At 47.5% G+C, this 25,992-nt stretch overlaps 1 protein-coding gene across 1 annotated transcript in view; it reads right to left on the reverse strand.

The window, feature by feature from the left end:
• Positions 1–25,992, reverse strand: part of LOC122944191 (complement receptor type 1-like) — a 380,940-nt gene that overhangs the window by 84,920 nt on the left and 270,028 nt on the right. Inside the window, exon 13 of the mRNA XM_044302417.1 lies at positions 15,958–16,002. Within this exon, the coding sequence (XP_044158352.1) occupies positions 15,958–16,002 (45 nt within the window). The remainder of the gene's footprint in view (positions 1–15,957; positions 16,003–25,992) is intronic.

Below are 25,992 nucleotides of genomic sequence, written 5' to 3' on the forward strand. Positions count from 1 at the left end.
GTGCAGGGTAACCCACTAACCTGGGACTCACTGTCGTCTTCAAACGGGTCAGCACTGGAACAGGCAGGTGATTATTGTCGTGACGCCAGTGCCAATTGAACGGTGGCACACCGTTTGTTGGTAGCAAGAACAACGCAGAAGCCACGTGATAGCCAACCAAAACTGGATCTTTACTTGTATTCTGTAATCGTCATGCATGGACATAATTGGAAGCGCAGTTCCATTGAAGACAGTTGGTTTACATACGTTACAGACAGGCCGGTTGTAGCAAGGTGGATTTCAGAGGGTTAAACACAGGAGTTACAGTACAGGCGGCTTGCACTCTATTCCTGACTGATCCTGAAAATATGGAACTTATTCTCCAAGGCCTGATGCCCTATCTCTGGCGTATCTTTGGGTATGTCCTTATCACGTACCTCCTCTGTTACCTTGAGTACCTCTTGCTTTATCAGGTTTGCCTCTGTTTCGTTCTGTGTCCAGGCTGGTTAAATATGACGTTTCTGCTTGGACAGCTAAAGACTCAGGAGGGGAACCTTCTCCTTGGATCCGGAACCCGGTTACAGGGCCTACACTACCCTCTCCTAGTCTGCAGGCTCCAGGCCTGCTCTACTCTCACAGGCCCATGGCCTGGCCTTAACTCAGACACAGTCTCATCTCCTACTCCTTCTCCCACTGTCTGCTGCCCTTTCTACTCCCTGACTGGGCCTTATATACACTAGGGTTCCCTAGCTCCCTCTAGTGACTTAGAGCTGGAATAACACCCCTAGCCGGCCTGCACATGCACATTTCACAGTAACAGGGAAGTACATAGCATTACATTAGCAAGATGACTTGATACCAACCTCCCCATACATAAGGGGGAACGACAGCACACAAGTGACCCTTCTGTAGTAACGGGCATTACAGCTCCCGTACACTACATACCCCGCTGCTTTAAGCTGAGTACGACCTCGTACTCCATCAGGGCCCGCCCAACTGGAATCATTACCTGAAATAGAGAAAGACACATGCATGCATACATATATGTCATTTATACTCATATCAGACCCAATTGGCAAAGGTGAAGTGCGGTGACAAGGGGCGTCGTTCTCTTCTCTCAGGATAGTGAGTGGAACTGGGACGCTGACCTGGCACAGCGGATGTTTAAAGAACCAGGATAGTCCATGACAATAAATAAGTCCATAATAAAATCAACCTCTCAGAGGCTTGCACATAGGAAGTCCATCTCTGGGCACATATACATGAATAAAAACCGGTTATTAAATACAGTCAGCAGCGCAGATATAAAATGACAATACAGGACTCTGACACTACCAGGGCCATGTTATCCTGGCAAGTCCTGCTTACCCTTTAAAATAGTGCTGACCTAAAAGAGCTTTTTCAACCTGAAATGGGGGTTAAAAGGGAAAACGGTGCAACCTTAAGGCACAACTGGGATATTTAGCAGCAGGCCGGGCGTCCCAAAAACAACATGGGCAGGCTGGGAACAGTGGTACACAGTGGCAACTTCACTTTGCTATAATGCCACCGGCCGTGTTTAACTGGCAGCAAGCTCCACCAGCCCGGCAAACAGGAGGGACAACTCAGCCATTAAGGAAACGTTTCTGTGGGGACATACAATAAGGCCTAGCAGGCCTACTCACAGACGTGTGTCGAATTCTTCTTCAGAGGAGGAATCATCAACGGGTTCTCTCAGCAGTTGTTCTGGCCTAGCAGGCCATATCTGGAATCCATCCCCTCGTACAATTTTCACTGGAGGGGGCCTATCCAGCATTGCTTCCACCTCAGCCTGGGTTCTGGGGAACGGGACCCACTGGACACATCCCGCGTATCCAAGGTCTTCTACCAGGTAAATCTTTTTCTGCAGGGATTCTACACCCATAAGCTCACTGGTAGGTGATTCCAGCGGAGGTGCGGTGACTGTCGCCTCCAGTGTAGGTGCGGTAACTGCCGCCAGACGCCGGGCCTCAGCACAATCTTCAGACCTCCGGCAACTGTCCTGTATCTCCTTCTCGACCTCCCGCTTCACTGCTTCGGGAGGGGGATACCGCTCAGCAGGCCCCTGCAGGACTATGGGCTCCCAGAAGACATCGGGCCCAAAAAAGATCTGGCTGTGCAGGTGAGTGGAACGGGGCGGTTCCGAACTCGGCTCCTCTCTTTGGATCGGGTCAGCACCCTCCTTTTCTTTCTCCCAGGTCTCAGGCTGCGCCCTAGGGCGGATGACTGCGGTGGCGTAGGGTCCCCTTAAGCCCTCCGCTGGGGTATACTCCACCATTTCCCCCAACACCAGATTGTGGGCGCGCTCCGGTAGATAATGGCGCTTCACGGAACGCCTATTGACAAAAAAGTCCCGGCCGGTCCCCAGCTCTTGTATGAAGCCAAACCCCCGTTACTTGTTGAAGGCCACCACGATCCCGCGGCGCCGCTTCAGCTGAGGTTTACCTGGGAATGAATCCCCCTGTATCGATTTGGCCATCTCTTCGAACCGTTTTTTCCTGGTAGTGGTTTTCTTCGCTACCACGGCTCGTAATTCCGCCATCAGTCTCGACCATTGTGCGGGTCGGCGACGGGTCACTCTCAGATCCACGGCTTGCTCTCCGGAACTGGCCGTCCAGGCCAGAGGGTCCCATGCCTCCGAAGTAGGGGAGTCCGGTGGAGTGGCGCCCCACTCACACGTGGGTTCAAACTCGGGCCTCTCAGCGTCCGACATCACCATCTCCTCTTCCGCTTCACTCAGCTCCCACACTGGCTCCTCCCTCAGGCTGGGCAGATCACCCTCCGTCACAGGCCCGCCTCCTAGGCGTAACACTCTAGGGAAGGCAGCCGCATTATTATTCATCAAGGTGGGTGGTGCCCCAGGGCATTCTTCTCCTCCCTCTTGGAGGGTTTTGGCGCCAAATCTTCGCGCCACTGCATACCGTGATGGCGCAGCAAGAAACTCCATGGCGTCGGCGGCCATTTTGGGCGTCCTGATGCCGCTATTCAGTGACAGCAAGCAGGATGATGAAAAGTCCAATAAATCACAGTCCACAAACACGACTTTCTCTCTGGGGGTAGCGCGACACAGCACAGCGCCTCCGATTCCTCCCAGGCACAATTATAATCCACCGACTTGGGAATATAGAGTACAGTCCTTGCAATACGGTGGTGGAATAGTTCAAGCACACAGTTCACACTTCTCTGCACTCCAGAAGCATGCGGATCCTGTTCGTGACGCCAAAAAGAGCGATGCAGTGTCCCAGGGGGTCAGTAGTGTAGCTTTAGGTATGCTGGGCTTTGTAGTGCAGGGTAACCCACTAACCTGGGACTCACTGTCGTCTTCAAACGGGTCAGCACTGGAACAGGCAGGTGATTATTGTCGTGACGCCAGTGCCAATTGAACGGTGGCACACCGTTTGTTGGTAGCAAGAACAACGCAGAAGCCACGTGATAGCCAACCAAAACTGGAACTTTACTTGTATTCTGTAATCATCATGCATGGACATAATTGGAAGCGCAGTTCCATTGAAGACAGTTGGTTTACATACGTTACAGACAGGCCGGTTGTAGCAAGGTGGATTTCAGAGGGTTAAACACAGGAGTTACAGTACAGGCGGCTTGCACTCTATTCCTGACTGATCCTGAAAATATGGAACTTATTCTCCAAGGCCTGATGCCCTATCTCTGGCGTATCCTTGGGTATGTCCTTATCACGTACCTCCTCTGTTACCTTGAGTACCTCTTGCTTTATCAGGTTTGCCTCTGTTTCGTTCTGTGTCCAGGCTGGTTAAATATGACGTTTCTGCTTGGACAGCTAAAGACTCAGGAGGGGAACCTTCTCCTTGGATCCGGAACCCGGTTACAGGGCCTACACTACCCTCTCCTAGTCTGCAGGCTCCAGGCCTGCTCTACTCTCACAGGCCCATGGCCTGGCCTTAATTCAGACACAGTCTCATCTCCTACTCCTTCTCCCACTGTCTGCTGCCCTTTCTACTCTCTGAATGGGCCTTATATACACTAGGGTTCCCTAGCTCCCTCTAGTGACTTAGAGCTGGAACAACACCCCTAGCCGGCCTGCACATGCACATTTCACAGTAACAGGGAAGTACATAGCATTACATTAGCAAGATAACTTGATACCAACCTCCCCATACATAAGGGGGAACGACAGCAAACAAGTGACCCTTCTGTAGTAACGGGCATTACAGCTCCCGTACACTACACATTTGACTGCGGCACCTGAGGCATTAAATGTATGCAATCAGCAGAAATCTGCACGCTGAAGCCGGTTAAAGTGATGACTTCTGCTGTTCATATACAGAGGAGCTCATTAAGGCCTCTTTCACACTTGCGTTGTCCGGATCCGGCGTGTACTCCACTTGCCGGAGGTACACGCCGGATCCGGAAAAACGCAAGTGTACTGAAAGCATTTGAAGACGGATCCGTCTTCAAAATGCTTTCAGTGTTACTATGGCAGCCAGGACGCTATTAAAGTCCTGGTTGTCATAGTAGGAGCGGGGAGCGGCATACTTGCAGTCCGCGCAGCTCCCGGGGGGCGCTCCAGAATGATGTCAGAGCACCCCATGCGCATGGATGACGTGCCATGCGATCACGTCATCCATGCGCCTGGGGCGCCCTGACATCACTCTGGAGCTCCCTGGGAGTCGCACGGATGGTAAGTATGCTGCTCCCCCGCTCCCCGCTACACTTTACCATGGCTGCCAGGACTTTAGCTTCCCGGCAGCCATGGTAACCATTGAGAAAAAGCTAAACGTTGTATCCGGCAATGCGCCGAAACAACGTTTAGCTTAAGGCCGGATCCGGATCAATGTCTTTCAATGGGCATTAATTCCGGATCCGGCCTTGCGGCAAGTCTTCAGGATTTTTGGCTGGAGCAAAAAGTGCAGCATGCTGCGGTATTTTCTCCGGCCAAAAAACGTTCCGTTCCAGAACTGAAGACATCCTGATGCATCCTGAACGGATTTCACTCCATTCAGAATGCATGGGGATAATTCTGATCAGGATTCTTCCGGCATAGAGCCCCGACGACGGAACTCTATGCCGGAAGACAAGAACGCAAGTGTGAAAGAGCCCTTACGGGGATAAAAGGCAGGAAGGCGTCTTTGCCAATTCACTGTGTGAAAATAATGCAGCCCTCATACCTATTATCTGTGCAGTAGCAAATAGTTATATTTATAGCTTCATCCTATTTACCTGAGAATACATCATCAGTATAGCAAACATTTTAATTCACTATTTTAGATCAACTTCAGATGAACCAAAGAGACCTCCAAAGTAACATTAAACTGAAAGTGAGACAAAATAATTTCAACATCCCACAAAATGTATACATCTCTCAATGAAACATGCAAGCTAGTTCTTTTTTATTTTTATTTTTCTAGAGGTACAAAAGAAGCAGAATATCTCAAAAGAATTTTGCCTTACTTGTTGACTGGCATTGTGGGGTACTTTTTATCATTAGAGAGACCAAAAAATATGCATTAGTATTGTATACCAGGAGACAAGACTGTTAGTGTCTAGAAAGTATATGCAAATAGAATATCTTAATTATCTGACATTAGAGAACATATCTTTTTTTTCTTTTTTTTTTTCTTGTCAGGCAAGCTAATTTGCATACCTTTGTTTTATGTGAACAATATTCTAATTAGCTTTTCTTTAAAAAGAGAAAAGAATGCTAATCTTTTCTAATGACAACAGAATTAAGATATACCATAATTTTTTTTCCTGTGAATCTAAAATTCAGACCAAATAACGAACTAGTAGAACCAGTTCACTCATCCTTAGGGCTCATGCACATGACCTTTGATTGTTTTCTGGTCTACAAATTGCTGATCCACAAAACATGGATACCAGTTTTGTGCATTCTTCATTTTGCGGAACGGAACGGCTGGCTCCTAATAGAACAGTCCTACCCTAGTCCGTAATGCAGACAATAATTGAACATGTTCTATTAGTTGCGTATATGTATTATCAGACTGGTGTAAAGTAGAACTGGCTTAGTTGCCCATAGCAACCAATCAGATTCTATGTTTCATTTTCACAAGGAGCTATGAAAAATGAAAATTGGAATCTGATTGGTTGCTATGGGCAATCTCTTGCTAAGTCTTTTCTTTTAGATTTGACACAGGTGGACTAATTTTTTTTTAACAACTTCTAGACCAGACCGTTTACTCCCCTTCCTGACCAAGACTAATTTTGTGAATCTGACATGTTACTTTATGTGGTAATAACTTTGGAATGCTTTTACCGATTTTAGTTATTTAAGCCATTCTGAGACTGTTTTCTCATGACTAGAGTTGAGCGAACACCTGGATGTTCGGGTTCGAGAAGTTCGGCCGAACATCCCGGAAATGTTCGGGTTCGGGATCCGAACCCGATCCGAACTTCGTCCCGAACCCGAACCCCATTGAAGTCAATGGGGACCCGAACTTTTCGGCACTAAAACGGCTGTAAAACAGCCCAGGAAAGGGCTAGAGGGCTGCAAAAGGCAGCAACATGTAGGTAAATCCCCTGCAAACAAATGTGGATAGGGAAATTAATTAAAATAAAAATTAAATAAATAAAAATTAACCAAAATCAATTGGAGAGAGGTTCCATAGCAGAGAATCTGGCTTCCCGTCACCCACCACTGGAACAGTCCATTCTCAGATATTTAGGCCCCGGCACCCAGGCAGAGGAGAGAGGTCCCGTAACAGAGAATCTGTCTTCATGTCAGCAGAGAATTAGTCTGCATGTCATAGCAGAGAATGAGGCTTCACGTCAGCCACCACTGCAACAGTCCATTGGCATATATTTAGGCCTAGCACACAGGCAGAGCAGAGAGGTCCCGTAACAGACGATCTGGCTTCATGTCAGCAGAGAATCAGTCTGCATGTCATAGCAGAGAATCAGGCTTCACGTCAGCCACCACTGCAACAGTCCATTGTCATAAATTTAGGCCCAGCACCCAGGCAGAGGAGAGAGGTCCCGTAACAGACAATCTGGCTTCATGTCAGCAGAGAATTAGTCTGCATGTCATAGCAGAGAATCAGGCTTCATGTCAGCCACCACTGCAACAGTCCATTGGCATATATTTAGGCCTAGCACACAGGCAGAGGAGAGGTTCATTCAACTTTGGGTAGCATCGCAATATAATGGTAAAATGAAAATAAAAATAGGATTGAATGAGGAAGTGCCCTGGAGTCCAATAATATATGGTTATGGGGAGGTAGTTAATGTCTAATCTGGACAAGGGACGGACAGGTCCTGTGGGATCCATGCCTGGTTCATTTTTATGAACGTCAGCTTGTCCACATTGGCTGTAGACAGGCGGCTGCGTTTGTCTGTAATGACGCCCCCTGCCGTGCTGAATACACGTTCAGACAAAACGCTGGCTGCCGGGCAGGCCAGCACCTCCAAGGCATAAAAGGCTAGCTCTGGCCACGTGGACAATTTAGAGACCCAGAAGTTGAATGGGGCCGAACCATCAGTCAGTACGTGGAGGGGTGTGCACACGTACTGTTCCACCATGTTAGTGAAATGTTGCCTCCTGCTAACACGTTGCGTATCAGGTGGTGGTGCAGTTAGCTGTGGCGTGTTGACAAAAGTTTTCCACATCTCTGCCATGCTAACCCTGCCCTCAGAGGAGCTGGCCGTGACACAGCTGCCTTGGCGACCTCTTGCTCCTCCTCTGCCTTGGCCTTGGGCTTCCACTTGTTCCCCTGTGACATTTGGGAATGCTCTCAGTAGCGCGTCTACCAACGTGCGCTTGTACTCGCGCATCTTCCTATCACGCTCCAGTGCAGGAAGTAAGGTGGGCACATTGTCTTTGTAGCGTGGATCCAGCAGGGTGGCAACCCAGTAGTCCGCACAGGTTAAAATGTGGGCAACTCTGCTGTCGTTGCGCAGGCACTGCAGCATGTAGTCGCTCATGTGTGCCAGGCTGCCCAGGGGTAAGGACAAGCTGTCCTCTGTGGGAGGCGTATCGTCATCGTCCTGCCTTTCCCCCCAGCCACGCACCAGTGATGGACCCGAGCTGCGTTGGGTGCCACCCCGCTGTGACCATGCTTCATCCTCATCCTCCTCCACCTCCTCCTCATCCTCGTCCTCCTCGTCCTCCAGTAGTGGGCCCTGGCTGGCCACATTTGTACCTGGCCTCTGCTGTTGCCAAAAACCTCCCTCTGAGTCACTTCGAAGAGACTGGCCTGAAAGTGCTAAAAATGACCCCTCTTCCTCCTCCTCCTCCTCCTCCTCCTCCTGGGCCACCTCCTCTTCCATCATCGCCCTAAGTGTTTTCTCAAGGAGACATAGAAGTGGTATTGTAACGCTGATAACGGTGTCATCGCCACTGGCCATGTTGGTGGAGTACTCGAAACAGCGCAACAGGGCACACAGGTCTCGCATGGAGGCCCAGTCATTGGTGGTGAAGTGGTGCTGTTCTGTAGTGCGACTGACCCGTGCGTGCTGCAGCTGAAACTCCACTATGGCCTGCTGCTGCTCGCACAGTCTGTCCAGCATGTGCAAGGTGGAGTTCCACCTGGTGGGCACGTCGCATATGAGGCGGTGAGCGGGAAGGCCGAAGTTACGCTGTAGCGCAGACAGGCGAGCAGCAGCAGGATGTGAACGCCGGAAGCGCGAACAGACGGCCCGCACTTTATGCAGCAGCTCTGACATGTCGGGGTAGTTGTGAATGAACTTCTGCACCACCAAATTCAGCACATGCGCCAAGCAAGGGATGTGCGTCAAATTGGCTAGTCCCAGAGCTGCAACGAGATTTCGCCCATTATCACACACCACCAGGCCGGGCTTGAGGCTCACCGGCAGCAACCACTCGTCGGTCTGTTGTTCAATACCCCGCCACAACTCCTGTGCGGTGTGGGGCCTGTCCCCCAAACATATGAGTTTCAGAATGGCCTGCTGACGTTTACCCCGGGCTGTGCTGAAGTTGGTGGTGAAGGTGTGTGGCTGACTGGATGAGCAGGTGGAAGAAGAGGAGGAGGAAGCCGAGAAGGAGGAGGTGGCAACAGGAGGCAAAGAATGTTGCCCTGCGATCCTTGGCGGCGGAAGGACGTGCGCCAAACAGCTCTCCGCCTGGGGCCCAGCTGCCACTACATTTACCCAGTGTGCAGTTAGGGAGATATAGCGTCCCTGGCCGTGCTTACTGGTCCACGTATCTGTGGTTAGGTGGACCTTGCCACAGATGGCGTTGCGCAGTGCACACTTGATTTTATCGGATACTTGGTTGTGCAGGGAAGGCACGGCTCTCTTGGAGAAGTAGTGGCGGCTGGGAACAACATACTGTGGGACAGCAAGCGACATGAGCTGTTTGAAGCTGTCTGTGTCCACCAGCCTAAATGACAGCATTTCATAGGCCAGTAGTTTAGAAATGCTGGCATTCAGGGCCAGGGATCGAGGGTGGCTAGGTGGGAATTTACGCTTTCTATCAAATGTTTGTGAGATGGAGAGCTGAACGCTGGCGTGTGACATGGTTGAGACGCTTGGTGACGGAGGTGGTGGTGGTGGTGTTGGTGGTACATCCCCTGTTTGCTGGGCGGCAGGTGCCAACGTTCCTCCAGAGGCGGAGGAAGAGGCCGAGGCGGCAGCAGCAGAATAGGCCGAGGCGGCAGCAGCAGAAGAGGTAGCAGGGGGAGCCTGAGTGACTTCCTTGGTTTTAAGGTGTTTACTCCACTGCAGTTCATGCTTTGCATGCAGGTGCCTGGTCATGCAGGTTGTGCTCAGGTTCAGAACGTTAATGCCTCGCTTCAGGCTCTGATGGCACAGCGTGCAAACCACTCGGGTCTTGTCGTCAGCACATTGTTTGAAGAAGTGCCATGCCAGGGAACTCCTTGAAGCTGCCTTTGGGGTGCTCGGTCCCAGATGGCGGCGGTCAGTAGCAGGCGGAGTCTCTTGGCGGCGGGTGTTCTGCTTTTGCCCACTGCTCCCTCTTTTGCTACGCTGTTGGCTCGGTCTCACCACTGCCTCTTCCTCCGAACTGTGAAAGTCAGTGGCACGACCTTCATTCCATGTGGGGTCTAGGACCTCATCGTCCCCTGCATCGTCTTCCACCCAGTCTTGATCCCTGACCTCCTGTTCAGTCTGCACACTGCAGAAAGACGCAGCAGTTGGCACCTGTGTTTCGTCATCATCAGAGACATGCTGAGGTGGTATTCCCATGTCCTCATCATCAGGAAACATAAGTGGTTGTGCGTCAGTGCATTCTATGTCTTTCACCGCTGGGGAAGGGCTAGGTGGATGCCCTTGGGAAACCCTGCCAGCGGAGTCTTCAAACAGCATAAGAGACTGCTGCATAACTTGAGGCTGAGACAGTTTCCCTGGTATGCATGGGGGTGATGTGACAGACTGATGGGGTTGGTTTTCAGGCGCCATCTGTGCGCTTTCTGCAGAAGACTGGGTGGGAGATAATGTGAACGTGCTGGATCCACTGTCGGCCACCCAATTGACTAATGCCTGTACCTGCTCAGGCCTTACCATCCTTAGAACGGCATTGGGCCCCACCATATATCGCTGTAAATTCTGGCGGCTACTGGGACCTGAGGTAGTTGGTACACTAGGACGTGTGGATGTGGCAGAACGGCCACGTCCTCTCCCAGCACCAGAGGGTCCACTAACACCACCACGACCATGTCCACGTCCGCGTCCCTTACTAGATGTTTTTCTCATTGTTATGGTTCACCACAACAACAAATATATTATTTGACCCAATGTATTGTATTCAAATTCAGCGGGATATAAATTTGAGGCCTAGTATTTAGGCGCTGGGTGACCGGTATGGATTTAGTGACAGAATTAGACTTGGAAATGCACAGAAGCGTGTGTGTGAAGTTATTCTGAATGACCCTATGTGCACCTTGAATATTATATACCCTTTTAGGGATAGATTTCAAATAGCTCTGATACAGCAGAAACCACTAAATTATGAAATTGCTAAATTGGGAATTGTATTTCAACCCAGAACAAAAAATGTGCTTTGACGGACACTAAATAACTTTCCCAGCCACAACAGGACAGCGGTAACGAGAGATTTAGCGGGATATAAATTTGAGGCCTAGTATTTAGGCGCTGGGTGACAGGTATGGGTTTAGTGACAGAATTAGACTTGGAAATACACAGTAGCGGGTGTGTGTGAAGTTATTCTGAATGTCCCTATGTGCATCTTGAATATTATATACCCTTTTAGGGATAGATTTCAAATAGCTCTGATATAGCAGAAACCACTAAATTATGAAATTGCTAAATTGGGAATTGTATTTCAACCCAGAACAAAAAATGTGCTTTGACGGACACTAAATAACTTTCCCAGCCACAACAGGACAGCGGTAACGAGAGATTTAGCGGGATATAAATTTGAGGCCTAGTATTTAGGCGCTGGGTGACAGGTATGGGTTTAGTGACAGAATTAGACTTGGAAATACACAGTAGCGGGTGTGTGTGAAGTTATTCTGAATGACCCAATGTGCACCTTGAATATTATATACCCTTTTAGGGATAGATTTCAAATAGCTCTTATATAGCAGAAACCACTAAATTATGAAATTGCTAAATTGGGAATTGTATTTCAACCCAGAACAAGAAATGTGCTTGAACGGACACTAAATAACTCGCCCAGCTACAGCACTAAGGACAGATTTAGCTGGATATAAATTTGAGGCCTAGTATTTAGGCGCTGGGTGACAGGTATGGGTTTAGTGACAGAATTAGACTTGGAAATACACAGTAGCGGGTGTGTGTGAAGTTATTCTGAATGACCCAATGTGCACCTTGAATATTATATACCCTTTTAGGGATAGATTTCAAATAGCTCTGATATAGCAGAAACCACTAAATTATGAAATTGCTAAATTGGGAATTGTATTTCAACCCAGAACAAGAAATGTGCTTGAACGGACACTAAATAACTCGCCCAGCTACAGCACTAAGGACAGATTTAGCTGGATATAAATTTGAGGCCTAGTATTTAGGCGCTGGGTGACAGGTATGGGTTTAGTGACAGAATTAGACTTGGAAATACACAGTAGCGGGTGTGTGTGAAGTTATTCTGAATGACCCAATGTGCACCTTGAATATTATATACCCTTTTAGGGATAGATTTCAAATAGCTCTGATATAGCAGAAACCACTAAATTATGAAATTGCTAAATTGGGAATTGTATTTCAACCCAGAACAAGAAATGTGCTTGAACGGACACTAAATAACTCGCCCAGCTACAGCACTAAGGACAGATTTAGCTGGATATAAATTTGAGGCCTAGTATTTAGGCGCTGGGTGACAGGTATGGGTTTAGTGACAGAATTAGACTTGGAAATACACAGTAGCGGGTGTGTGTGAAGTTATTCTGAATGACCCAATGTGCACCTTGAATATTATATACCCTTTTAGGGATAGATTTCAAATAGCTCTGATATAGCAGAAACCACTAAATTATGAAATTGCTAAATTGGGAATTGTATTTCAACCCAGAACAAGAAATGTGCTTGAACGGACACTAAATAACTCGCCCAGCTACAGCACTAAGGACAGATTTAGCTGGATATAAATTTGAGGCCTAGTATTTAGGCGCTGGGTGACAGGTATGGGTTTAGTGACAGAATTAGACTTGGAAATACACAGTAGCGGGTGTGTGTGAAGTTATTCTGAATGACCCAATGTGCACCTTGAATATTATATACCCTTTTAGGGATAGATTTCAAATAGCTCTGATATAGCAGAAACCACTAAATTATGAAATTGCTAAATTGGGAATTGTATTTCAACCCAGAACAAGAAATGTGCTTGAACGGACACTAAATAACTCGCCCAGCTACAGCACTAGGGACAGATTTAGCTGGATATAAATTTGAGGCCTAGTATTTAGGCGCTGGGTGACAGGTATGGGTTTAGTGCCAGAATTAGACTTGGAAATACACAGTAGCGGGTGTGTGTGAAGTTATTCTGAATGACCCAATGTGCACCTTGAATATTATATACCCTTTTAGGGATAGATTTCAAATAGCTCTGATATAGCAGAAACCACTAAATTATGAAATTGCTAAATTGGGAATTGTATTTCAACCCAGAACAAGAAATGTGCTTGAACGGACACTAAATAACTCACCCAGCTACAGCACTAGGGACAGATTTAGCTGGATATAAATTTGAGGCCTAGTATTTAGGCGCTGGGTGACAGGTATGGGTTTAGTGACAGAATTAGACTTGGAAATACACAGTAGCGGGTGTGTGTGAAGTTATTCTGAATGACCCAATGTGCACCTTGAATATTATATACCCTTTTAGGGATAGATTTCAAATAGCTCTGATATAGCAGAAACCACTAAATTATGAAATTGCTAAATTGGGAATTGTATTTCAACCCAGAACAAGAAATGTGCTTGAACGGACACTAAATAACTCGCCCAGCTACAGCACTAAGGACAGATTTAGCGGGATATAAATTTGAGGCCTAGTATTTAGGCGCTGGGTGACCGGTATGGATTTAGTGACAGAATTAGACTGGGATATGGCCAAAAAATAAACAGACTATTGCTGGTTAAATGCACTTGGTGTGACAGCTTCACCCTGATGTAGGCTTTAGCCAAAAAACAACCACACCATTGAGGGTTAAATGCACTTGGTGACAGGCGCAGCTTGCCCCTGATTTAGTATATGGCCAAAAAATGAACAGACTATTGCTGGTTAAATGCACTTGGTGTGACAGCTTCACCCTGATGTAGGCTTTAGCCAAAAAACAACCACACCATTGAGGGTTAAATGCACTTGGTGACAGGCGCAGCTTGCCCCTGATTTAGTATATGGCCAAAAAATGAACAGACTATTGCTGGTTAAATGCACTTGGTGTGACAGCTTCACCCTGATGTAGGCTTTAGCCAAAAAACAACCACACCATTGAGGGTTAAATGCACTTGGTCGCAGCTTGTGCTGGCGCACCACAAGACACAAAATGGCCGCCGATCACCCCAGAAAAATGTGACTGACAAACGGTCTGGGCAGCCTAAAAACAGTGAGCAATTGAGGATCAGCAGCTCAATGATCCACAGCTGCAGATCGATCAGTTAATCAAGTCCTTTGGAGGAGTTAATCTGCCTAATCTCGCCCTACTGTCGCAGCCGCAACCTCTCCCTACGCTAATCAGAGCAGAGTGACGGGCGGCGCTATGTGACTCCAGCTTAAATAGAGGCTGGGTCACATGGTGCTCTGGCCAATCACAGCCATGCCAATAGTAGGCATGGCTGTGATGGCCTCTTGGGGCAAGTAGTATGACGCTTGTTGATTGGCTGCTTTGCAGCCTTTCAAAAAGCGCCAAGAAAGCGTCACAAAAGCGCGAAGAAAGCGACGAACACCGAACCCGAACCCGGACTTTTACGAAAATGTCCGGGTTCGGGTCCGTGTCACGGACACCCAAAAATTCGGTACGAACCCGAACTATACAGTTCGAGTTCGCTCATCCCTAATACAGTGTATTGGGGTCAGATGGCCCCAAAGAAAGGTCCGGTCACCAGTAACACAAATATCGTGATGGTGGATCCGTACCCCAGAGTATGTATGAGCTGCATAGCATTACAACATGTAACTGAAAATGACAAGAATCATTTACCCATAGTGGACAGTTTGACCGAGGTTCTCAGTGTGCTGCTGCCCCAACGCGCGTTTCGCCAACCCTCTGGCTTCGTCAGGAGGCTTAAGGCTTGTAAGCGGTCTTGTAGCCACCTCCTCCCTTTTGTTCTCACCGTGTCTTATACATTTATCATTAATAAAGATTTTCGCTTGATAATAAATGCAAGTACTTTTCATTATTATTAGGGGCTATTTGCTCAGTTTCTATATTCATACTGTACATTTTTCAATAGGACAGTGGAATTACTGGTGCACCAGCGAATGTTGAGCTGTCATTCCCCAAGTTGCTACACAGCTGTATAAGGCCCCTTTCACACGGGCAAATTTTCCATGTGGGTGCAATGCATGAGGTGAACGCATTGCACACAAACTGAATCCGGACCCATTCCTTTCTATGGGGCTGTGTACATGAGCGATTGCTTTCACGCATCACTTATGCGTTGCGTGAAAATCACAGCAGAGTCTATATTCTGTGTTTTTCACACAACGCAGGCCCCATAGAAGTGAATGGGGCTGCGTGAAAATCGCAAGCAAGTGCGGATGCGGTGCGATTTTCACGCATAGCTGCTATGAGATGATCGGGATGGGGACCCGATCATTATTATTTTCCCATATAATATGGTTATAAGGAAAAATCACAGCATTCTTAATACAGAATGCTTAGAAAAATAGGGATGGAGGGGTTAAAAAAATTTATAATAGTTTAACTCACCTCATCCACTTGTTCGCGCAGCCTGGCTTCTCTTCTGTCTTCTTCTTTGATTAAAGGGGGAAAAGGACCTGTGGTGACGTCACTGCGCTCATCACATGGTCCGCCACATGATCCATCACCATGGTCATGGATCATGTGATGTGCGCAGTGACATCACCAAAGGTCTTTTTCTCCCAGCTCAAAGAAGAAGAAAGAAGAGAAGCCAGGCAGCTCAAACAAGTGGATAAGGTGAGTTAAATTATTATATTTTTATTTTTTTAACCCCTCCAACCCTATTGTACTATGCATTCTGTATTAAGAATGCTATTATTTTCCCTTATAACCATGCTATAAGGGAAAATAATAAAATCTACACAACACCTAACCCAAACCCGAATTTCTGTGAAGTCCTGGTTCGGGTACCAAACATGCCGATTTTTCTCACGTGCGTGCAAAACACATTAAAACGCTTTGCACTCACGCGGAAAAATCACGCATTTTCCCGCAAAGCACCCGCATAAACGGCTCTCACATGCGACGCCTGTGTGAAAAAGGCCTAAGAGAAATCAACTACATCTTATTGCAATTAGTTAACTAAAATAAATTATCATTTATTTGATGAACGCAGTTTTCTTTGCTTTACTTATTTAAGACATACCTTGTTTTTTAATGTCATCCACTGGTGAGTCCGTGGGTTTCTCCCCTAAAAAATAAAATAAAAAAATAAACACATAATTCTTTGATCATTCTTGCCTACCGCTTTACATGACCGCAATATAATTATATTCCCCCTGAACTATAAGAAGCAAACTCTGACTGTTAGAGTAAAAACACCGAACTTTAAAAAGGCCAATTTCTCTTGGATTTCAGGGCATAGACTGGGAGCAGCAACTATCACACAGGCTACATGCACACGACCGTTGTGTGTTTTGCGGTCCGCAGAATGCGGATCCGCAAAACACGGATGACGTCGATGTGCGTTCCGCAATTTGTGGAACGGCACGGACAGTCATTAATATAACTGCCTATGTTATGTTTCTTTTGCGGACCACGGAACGGAGCAACGGATTGAAGTGAATGGGTCCGCATCCAACTTGCAAAAACTGCGGCTCGGATGCAGACCTAAACAACAGTCATGTGCATGTAGCCTAAGGCCGAATGCACATGGCTGTTGTTCACGGCCGTGAGCGGTCCGTGGAACCGCGGCCTGGATTCCTGCTGAGTGCAGGAGCGCACAGCGTCATGGGTTGCTATGACGCCGTGCGCTCCCTGCTGCCGCCGCAGTACAGTAATACACTGGTATAGATCATACCAGTGTATCACTGTATTACGGCGGCAGCAGGGAGCGCATGGCGTCATATCAACACATGACGCCGTGCGCTCCTGCTCTCAGCAGGAATCCAGGCCGCGGTTCCACGGTTAAATGAGAAAAAAAGGGCATTTAATAAATACAAATCTGAGGGGTCAGCTGTAGCCTTTGAATTTTACAAAGGGGTTAATAAAATCTGTAAAAAAGAGGTAAAATCTTCAAAAATACAAAAGAACAGCTGGTGACAAAAGAGAGCAAAACAAATCCCCCAAAATTCTTTAAATACATAAATGCTAAAAAACCAAGGTCTAAGCAGGTAGGTCTCCTAAATAATGGTAAAGGGGGTTCAGTCAATGACGATAAGGAAAACCATACAAAGAGATGAAAAAAGAATGTTCTATCGCTATTCTAGGAAAAATTACCCAAGATAGATGAATAATTCTGTGGGCACCAATGGGAGGTGTAACAATAATATATGAATAGAGTTGAGCGAACACCTGGATGTTCGGGTTCGAGAAGTTCGGCCGAACATCCCGGAAATGTTCGGGTTCGGGATCCGAACCCGATCCGAACTTCGTCCCGAACCCGAACCCCATTGAAGTCAATGGGGACCCGAACTTTTCGGCACTAAAAAGGCTGTAAAACAGCCCAGGAAAGAGCTAGAGGGCTGCAAAAGGCAGCAACATGTAGGTAAATCCCCTGCAAACAAATGTGGATAGGGAAATTAATTAAAATAAAAATTAAATAAATAAAAATTAACCAAAATCAATTGGAGAGAGGTTCCATAGCAGAGAATCTGGCTTCCCGTCACCCACCACTGGAACAGTCCATTCTCAGATATTTAGGCCCCGGCACCCAGGCAGAGGAGAGAGGTCCCGTAACAGAGAATCTGTCTTCATGTCAGCAGAGAATTAGTCTGCATGTCATAGCAGAGAATGAGGCTTCACGTCAGCCACCACTGCAACAGTCCATTGGCATATATTTAGGCCCAGCACCCAGGCAGAGGAGGGAGGTCCCGTAACAGAGAATCTGTCTTCATGTCAGCAGAGAATTAGTCTGCATGTCATAGCAGAGAATGAGGCTTCACGTCAGCCACCACTGCAACAGTCCATTGGCATATATTTAGGCCCAGCACACACACAGGCAGAGGAGAGAGGTCCCGTAACAGAGAATCTGGCTTCATGTCAGCAGAGAATCAGTCTGCATGTCATAGCAGAGAATGAGGCTTCACGTCACCCACCACTGCAACAGTCCATTGGCATATATTTAGGCCTAGCACACAGGCAGAGCAGAGAGGTCCCGTAACAGACAATCTGGCTTCATGACAGCAGAGAATCAGTCTGCATGTCATAGCAGAGAATGAGGCTTCACGTCACCCACCACTGCAACAGTCCATTGGCATATATTTAGGCCTAGCACACAGGCAGAGCAGAGAGGTCCCGTAACAGACAATCTGGCTTCATGTCAGCAGAGAATCAGTCTGCATGTCATAGCAGAGAATGAGGCTTCACGTCACCCACCACTGCAACAGTCCATTGGCATATATTTAGGCCTAGCACACAGGCAGAGCAGAGAGGTCCCGTAACAGACGATCTGGCTTCATGTCAGCAGAGAATCAGTCTGCATGTCATAGCAGAGAATCAGGCTTCACGTCAGCCACCACTGCAACAGTCCATGGTCATAAATTTAGGCCCAGCACCCAGGCAGAGGAGAGAGGTCCCGTAACAGACAATCTGGCTTCATGTCAGCAGAGAATTAGTCTGCATGTCATAGCAGAGAATCAGGCTTCATGTCAGCCACCACTGCAACAGTCCATTGGCATATATTTAGGCCTAGCACACAGGCAGAGGAGAGGTTCATTCAACTTTGGGTAGCATCGCAATATAATGGTAAAATGAAAATAAAAATAGGATTGAATGAGGAAGTGCCCTGGAGTCCAATAATATATGGTTATGGGGAGGTAGTTAATGTCTAATCTGGACAAGGGACGGACAGGTCCTGTGGGATCCATGCCTGGTTCATTTTTATGAACGTCAGCTTGTCCACATTGGCTGTAGACAGGCGGCTGCGTTTGTCTGTAATGACGCCCCCTGCCGTGCTGAATACACGTTCAGACAAAACGCTGGCTGCCGGGCAGGCCAGCACCTCCAAGGCATAAAAGGCTAGCTCTGGCCACGTGGACAATTTAGAGACCCAGAAGTTGAATGGGGCCGAACCATCAGTCAGTACGTGGAGGGGTGTGCACACGTACTGTTCCACCATGTTAGTGAAATGTTGCCTCCTGCTAACACGTTGCGTATCAGGTGGTGGTGCAGTTAGCTGTGGCGTGTTGACAAAAGTTTTCCACATCTCTGCCATGCTAACCCTGCCCTCAGAGGAGCTGGCCGTGACACAGCTGCCTTGGCGACCTCTTGCTCCTCCTCTGCCTTGGCCTTGGGCTTCCACTTGTTCCCCTGTGACATTTGGGAATGCTCTCAGTAGCGCGTCTACCAACGTGCGCTTGTACTCGCGCATCTTCCTATCACGCTCCAGTGCAGGAAGTAAGGTGGGCACATTGTCTTTGTAGCGTGGATCCAGCAGGGTGGCAACCCAGTAGTCCGCACAGGTTAAAATGTGGGCAACTCTGCTGTCGTTGCGCAGGCACTGCAGCATGTAGTCGCTCATGTGTGCCAGGCTGCCCAGGGGTAAGGACAAGCTGTCCTCTGTGGGAGGCGTATCGTCATCGTCCTGCCTTTCCCCCCAGCCACGCACCAGTGATGGACCCGAGCTGCGTTGGGTGCCACCCCGCTGTGACCATGCTTCATCCTCATCCTCCTCCACCTCCTCCTCATCCTCGTCCTCCTCGTCCTCCAGTAGTGGGCCCTGGCTGGCCACATTTGTACCTGGCCTCTGCTGTTGCAAAAAACCTCCCTCTGAGTCACTTCGAAGAGACTGGCCTGAAAGTGCTAAAAATGACCCCTCTTCCTCATCCTCCTCCTCCTCCTCCTGGGCCACCTCCTGTTCCATCATCGCCCTAAGTGTTTTCTCAAGGAGACATAGAAGTGGTATTGTAACGCTGATAACGGTGTCATCGCCACTGGCCATGTTGGTGGAGTACTCGAAACAGCGCAACAGGGCACACAGGTCTCGCATGGAGGCCCAGTCATTGGTGGTGAAGTGGTGCTGTTCTGTAGTGCGACTGACCCGTGCGTGCTGCAGCTGAAACTCCACTATGGCCTGCTGCTGCTCGCACAGTCTGTCCAGCATGTGCAAGGTGGAGTTCCACCTGGTGGGCACGTCGCATATGAGGCGGTGAGCGGGAAGGCCGAAGTTACGCTGTAGCGCAGACAGGCGAGCAGCGGCAGGATGTGAACGCCGGAAGCGCGAACAGACGGCCCGCACTTTATGCAGCAGCTCTGACATGTCGGGGTAGTTGTGAATGAACTTCTGCACCACCAAATTCAGCACATGCGCCAAGCAAGGGATGTGCGTCAAATTGGCTAGTCCCAGAGCTGCAACGAGATTTCGCCCATTATCACACACCACCAGGCCGGGCTTGAGGCTCACCGGCAGCAACCACTCGTCGGTCTGTTGTTCAATACCCCGCCACAACTCCTGTGCGGTGTGGGGCCTGTCCCCCAAACATATGAGTTTCAGAATGGCCTGCTGACGTTTACCCCGGGCTGTGCTGAAGTTGGTGGTGAAGGTGTGTGGCTGACTGGATGAGCAGGTGGAAGAAGAGGAGGAGGAAGCCGAGAAGGAGGAGGTGGCAACAGGAGGCAAAGAATGTTGCCCTGCGATCCTTGGCGGCGGCAGGACGTGCGCCAAACAGCTCTCCGCCTGGGGCCCAGCTGCCACTACATTTACCCAGTGTGCAGTTAGGGAGATATAGCGTCCCTGGCCGTGCTTACTGGTCCACGTATCTGTGGTTAGGTGGACCTTGCTACAGATGGCGTTGCGCAGTGCACACTTGATTTTATCGGATACTTGGTTGTGCAGGGAAGGCACGGCTCTCTTGGAGAAGTAGTGCCGGCTGGGAACAACATACTGTGGGACAGCAAGCGACATGAGCTGTTTGAAGCTGTCTGTGTCCACCAGCCTAAATGACAGCATTTCATAGGCCAGTAGTTTAGAAATGCTGGCATTCAGGGCCAGGGATCGAGGGTGGCTAGGTGGGAATTTACGCTTTCTATCAAATGTTTGTGAGATGGAGAGCTGAACGCTGGCGTGTGACATGGTTGAGACGCTTGGTGACGGAGGTGGTGGTGGTGGTGTTGGTGGTACATCCCCTGTTTGCTGGGCGGCAGGTGCCAACGTTCCTCCAGAGGCGGAGGAAGAGGCCGAGGCGGCAGCAGCAGAATAGGCCGAGGCGGCAGCAGCAGAAGAGGTAGCAGGGGGAGCCTGAGTGACTTCCTTGGTTTTAAGGTGTTTACTCCACTGCAGTTCATGCTTTGCATGCAGGTGCCTGGTCATGCAGGTTGTGCTCAGGTTCAGAACGTTAATGCCTCGCTTCAGGCTCTGATGGCACAGCGTGCAAACCACTCGGGTCTTGTCGTCAGCACATTGTTTGAAGAAGTGCCATGCCAGGGAACTCCTTGAAGCTGCCTTTGGGGTGCTCGGTCCCAGATGGCGGCGGTCAGTAGCAGGCGGAGTCTCTTGGCGGCGGGTGTTCTGCTTTTGCCCACTGCTCCCTCTTTTGCTACGCTGTTGGCTCGGTCTCACCACTGCCTCTTCCTCCGAACTGTGAAAGTCAGTGGCACGACCTTCATTCCATGTGGGGTCTAGGACCTCATCGTCCCCTGCATCGTCTTCCACCCAGTCTTGATCCCTGACCTCCTGTTCAGTCTGCACACTGCAGAAAGACGCAGCAGTTGGCACCTGTGTTTCGTCATCATCAGAGACATGCTGAGGTGGTATTCCCATGTCCTCATCATCAGGAAACATAAGTGGTTGTGCGTCAGTGCATTCTATGTCTTTCACCGCTGGGGAAGGGCTAGGTGGATGCCCTTGGGAAACCCTGCCAGCGGAGTCTTCAAACAGCATAAGAGACTGCTGCATAACTTGAGGCTGAGACAGTTTCCCTGGTATGCATGGGGGTGATGTGACAGACTGATGGGGTTGGTTTTCAGGCGCCATCTGTGCGCTTTCTGCAGAAGACTGGGTGGGAGATAATGTGAACGTGCTGGATCCACTGTCGGCCACCCAATTGACTAATGCCTGTACCTGCTCAGGCCTTACCATCCTTAGAACGGCATTGGGCCCCACCATATATCGCTGTAAATTCTGGCGGCTACTGGGACCTGAGGTAGTTGGTACACTAGGACGTGTGGATGTGGCAGAACGGCCACGTCCTCTCCCAGCACCAGAGGGTCCACTAACACCACCACGACCATGTCCACGTCCGCGTCCCTTACTAGATGTTTTTCTCATTGTTATGGTTCACCACAACAACAAATATATTATTTGGCCCAATGTATTGTATTCAAAATCAGCGGGATATAAATTTGAGGCCTAGTATTTAGGCGCTGGGTGACCGGTATGGATTTAGTGACAGAATTAGACTTGGAAATGCACAGAAGCGTGTGTGTGAAGTTATTCTGAATGACCCTATGTGCACCTTCAATATTATATACCCTTTTAGGGATAGATTTCAAATAGCTCTGATATAGCAGAAACCACTAAATTATGAAATTGCTAAATTGGGAATTGTACTTCAACCCAGAACAAAAAATGTGCTTTGACGGACACTAAATATCTTGCCCAGCAACAACAGTACAGCGGTGGGTAACGAGAGATTTAGAGGGATTTAAATTTGAGGCCTAGTATTTAGGCGCTGGGTCACCGGTATGGATTTAGTGACAGAATTAGACTTGGAAATGCACAGAAGCGTGTGTGTGAAGTTATTCTGAATGACCCTATGTGCACCTTCAATATTATATACCCTTTTAGGGATAGATTTCAAATAGCTCTGATATAGCAGAAACCACTAAATTATGAAATTGCTAAATTGGGAATTGTACTTCAACCCAGAACAAAAAATGTGCTTTGACGGACACTAAATATCTTGCCCAGCAACAACAGTACACCGGTGGGTAACGAGAGATTTAGAGGGAATTAAATTTGAGGCCTAGTATTTAGGCGCTGGGTCACCGGTATGGATTTAGTGACAGAATTAGACTTGGAAATACACAGTAGCGGGTGTGTGTGAAGTTATTCTGAATGACCCTATGTGCACCTTCAATATTATATACCCTTTTAGGGATAGATTTCAAATAGCTCTGATATAGCAGAAACCACTAAATTATGAAATTGCTAAATTGGGAATTGTACTTCAACCCAGAACAAAAAATGTGCTTTGACGGACACTAAATATCTTGCCCAGCAACAACAGTACAGCGGTGGGTAACGAGAGATTTAGAGGGAATTAAATTTGAGGCCTAGTATTTAGGCGCTGGGTCACCGGTATGGATTTAGTGACAGAATTAGACTTGGAAATGCACAGAAGCGTGTGTGTGAAGTTATTCTGAATGACCCTATGTGCACCTTCAATATTATATACCCTTTTAGGGATAGATTTCAAATAGCTCTGATATAGCAGAAACCACTAAATTATGAAATTGCTAAATTGGGAATTGTACTTCAACCCAGAACAAAAAATGTGCTTTGACGGACACTAAATATCTTGCCCAGCAACAACAGTACAGCGGTGGGTAACGAGAGATTTAGAGGGATTTAAATTTGAGGCCTAGTATTTAGGCGCTGGGTCACCGGTATGGATTTAGTGACCGAATTAGACTTGGAAATGCACAGAAGCGTGTGTGTGAAGTTATTCTGAATGACCCTATGTGCACCTTCAATATTATATACCCTTTTAGGGATAGATTTCAAATAGCTCTGATATAGCAGAAACCACTAAATTATGAAATTGCTAAATTGGGAATTGTACTTCAACCCAGAACAAAAAATGTGCTTTGACGGACACTAAATATCTTGCCCAGCAACAACAGTACAGTGGTGGGTAACGAGAGATTTAGAGGGATTTAAATTTGAGGCCTAGTATTTAGGCGCTGGGTCACCGGTATGGATTTAGTGACAGAATTAGACTTGGAAATGCACAGAAGCGTGTGTGTGAAGTTATTCTGAATGACCCTATGTGCACCTTCAATATTATATACCCTTTTAGGGATAGATTTCAAATAGCTCTGATATAGCAGAAACCACTAAATTATGAAATTGCTAAATTGGGAATTGTACTTCAACCCAGAACAAAAAATGTGCTTTGACGGACACTAAATATCTTGCCCAGCAACAACAGTACACCGGTGGGTAACGAGAGATTTAGAGGGAATTAAATTTGAGGCCTAGTATTTAGGCGCTGGGTCACCGGTATGGATTTAGTGACAGAATTAGACTTGGAAATACACAGTAGCGGGTGTGTGTGAAGTTATTCTGAATGACCCTATGTGCACCTTCAATATTATATACCCTTTTAGGGATAGATTTCAAATAGCTCTGATATAGCAGAAACCACTAAATTATGAAATTGCTAAATTGGGAATTGTACTTCAACCCAGAACAAAAAATGTGCTTTGACGGACACTAAATATCTTGCCCAGCAACAACAGTACAGCGGTGGGTAACGAGAGATTTAGAGGGAATTAAATTTGAGGCCTAGTATTTAGGCGCTGGGTCACCGGTATGGATTTAGTGACAGAATTAGACTTGGAAATACACAGTAGCGGGTGTGTGTGAAGTTATTCTGAATGACCCTATGTGCACCTTCAATATTATATACCCTTTTTGGGATAGATTTCAAATAGCTCTGATATAGCAGGAACCACTAAATTATGAAATTGCTAAATTGGGAATTGTACTTCAACCCAGAACAAAAAATGTGCTTTGACGGGCACTAAATAACTTTCCCAGCTACAACAGGACAACGGTAACGAGAGATTTAGAGGGATTTAAATTTGAGGCCTAGTATTTAGGCGCTGGGTGACAGGTATGGGTTTAGTGACAGAATTAGACTTGGAAATACACAGTAGCGGGTGTGTGTGAAGTTATTCTGAATGACCCTATGTGCACCTTCAATATTATATACCCTTTTTGGGATAGATTTCAAATAGCTCTGATATAGCAGAAACCACTAAATTATGAAATTGCTAAATTGGGAATTGTACTTCAACCCAGAACAAAAAATGTGCTTTGACGGACACTAAATATCTTGCCCAGCAACAACAGTACAGCGGTGGGTAACGAGAGATTTAGAGGGAATTAAATTTGAGGCCTAGTATTTAGGCGCTGGGTCACCGGTATGGATTTAGTGACAGAATTAGACTTGGAAATACACAGTAGCGGGTGTGTGTGAAGTTACTCTGAATGACCCTATGTGCACCTTCAATATTATATACCCTTTTTGGGATAGATTTCAAAGAGCTCTGATATAGCAGGAACCACTAAATTATGAAATTGCTAAATTGAGAATTGTATTTCAACCCAGAACAAGAAATGTGCTTGAACGGACACTAAATAACTCGCCCAGCTACAGCACTAGGGACAGATTTAGCTGGATATAAATTTGAGGCCTAGTATTTAGGCGCTGGGTGACCGGTATGGATTTAGTGACAGAATTAGACTGGGATATGGCCAAAAAATGAACAGACTATTGCTGGTTAAATGCACTTGGTGTGACAGCTTCACCCTGATGTAGGCTTTAGCCAAATAACAACCACACCATTGAGGGTTAAATGCACTTGGTGACAGGCGCAGCTTGCCCCTGATTTTGTATATGGCCAAAAAATGAACAGACTATTGCTGGTTAAATGCACTTGGTGTGACAGCTTCACCCTGATGTAGGCTTTAGCCAAATAACAACCACACCATTGAGGGTTAAATGCACTTGGTGACAGGCGCAGCTTGCCCCTGATTTTGTATATGGCCAAAAAATGAACAGACTATTGCTGGTTAAATGCACTTGGTGTGACAGCTTCACCCTGATGTAGGCTTTAGCCAAATAACAACCACACCATTGAGGGTTAAATGCACTTGGTGACAGGCGCAGCTTGCCCCTGATTTTGTATATGGCCAAAAAATGAACAGACTATTGCTGGTTAAATGCACTTGGTGTGACAGCTTCACCCTGATGTAGGCTTTAGCCAAAAAACAACCACACCATTGAGGGTTAAATGCACTTGGTGACAGGCGCAGCTTGCCCCTGATTTTGTATATGGCCAAAAAATGAACAGACTATTGCTGGTTAAATGCACTTGGTGTGACAGCTTCACCCTGATGTAGGCTTTAGCCAAAAAACAACCACACCATTGAGGGTTAAATGCACTTGGTCGCAGCTTGTGCTGGCGCACCACAAGACACAAAATGGCCGCCGATCACCCCAGAAAAATGAGA

The sequence above is a fragment of the Bufo gargarizans genome, chromosome 7 (genome assembly GCF_014858855.1).
Source record: "Bufo gargarizans isolate SCDJY-AF-19 chromosome 7, ASM1485885v1, whole genome shotgun sequence".
In the NCBI taxonomy this organism is placed as follows: Eukaryota; Metazoa; Chordata; class Amphibia; order Anura; family Bufonidae; genus Bufo; species Bufo gargarizans.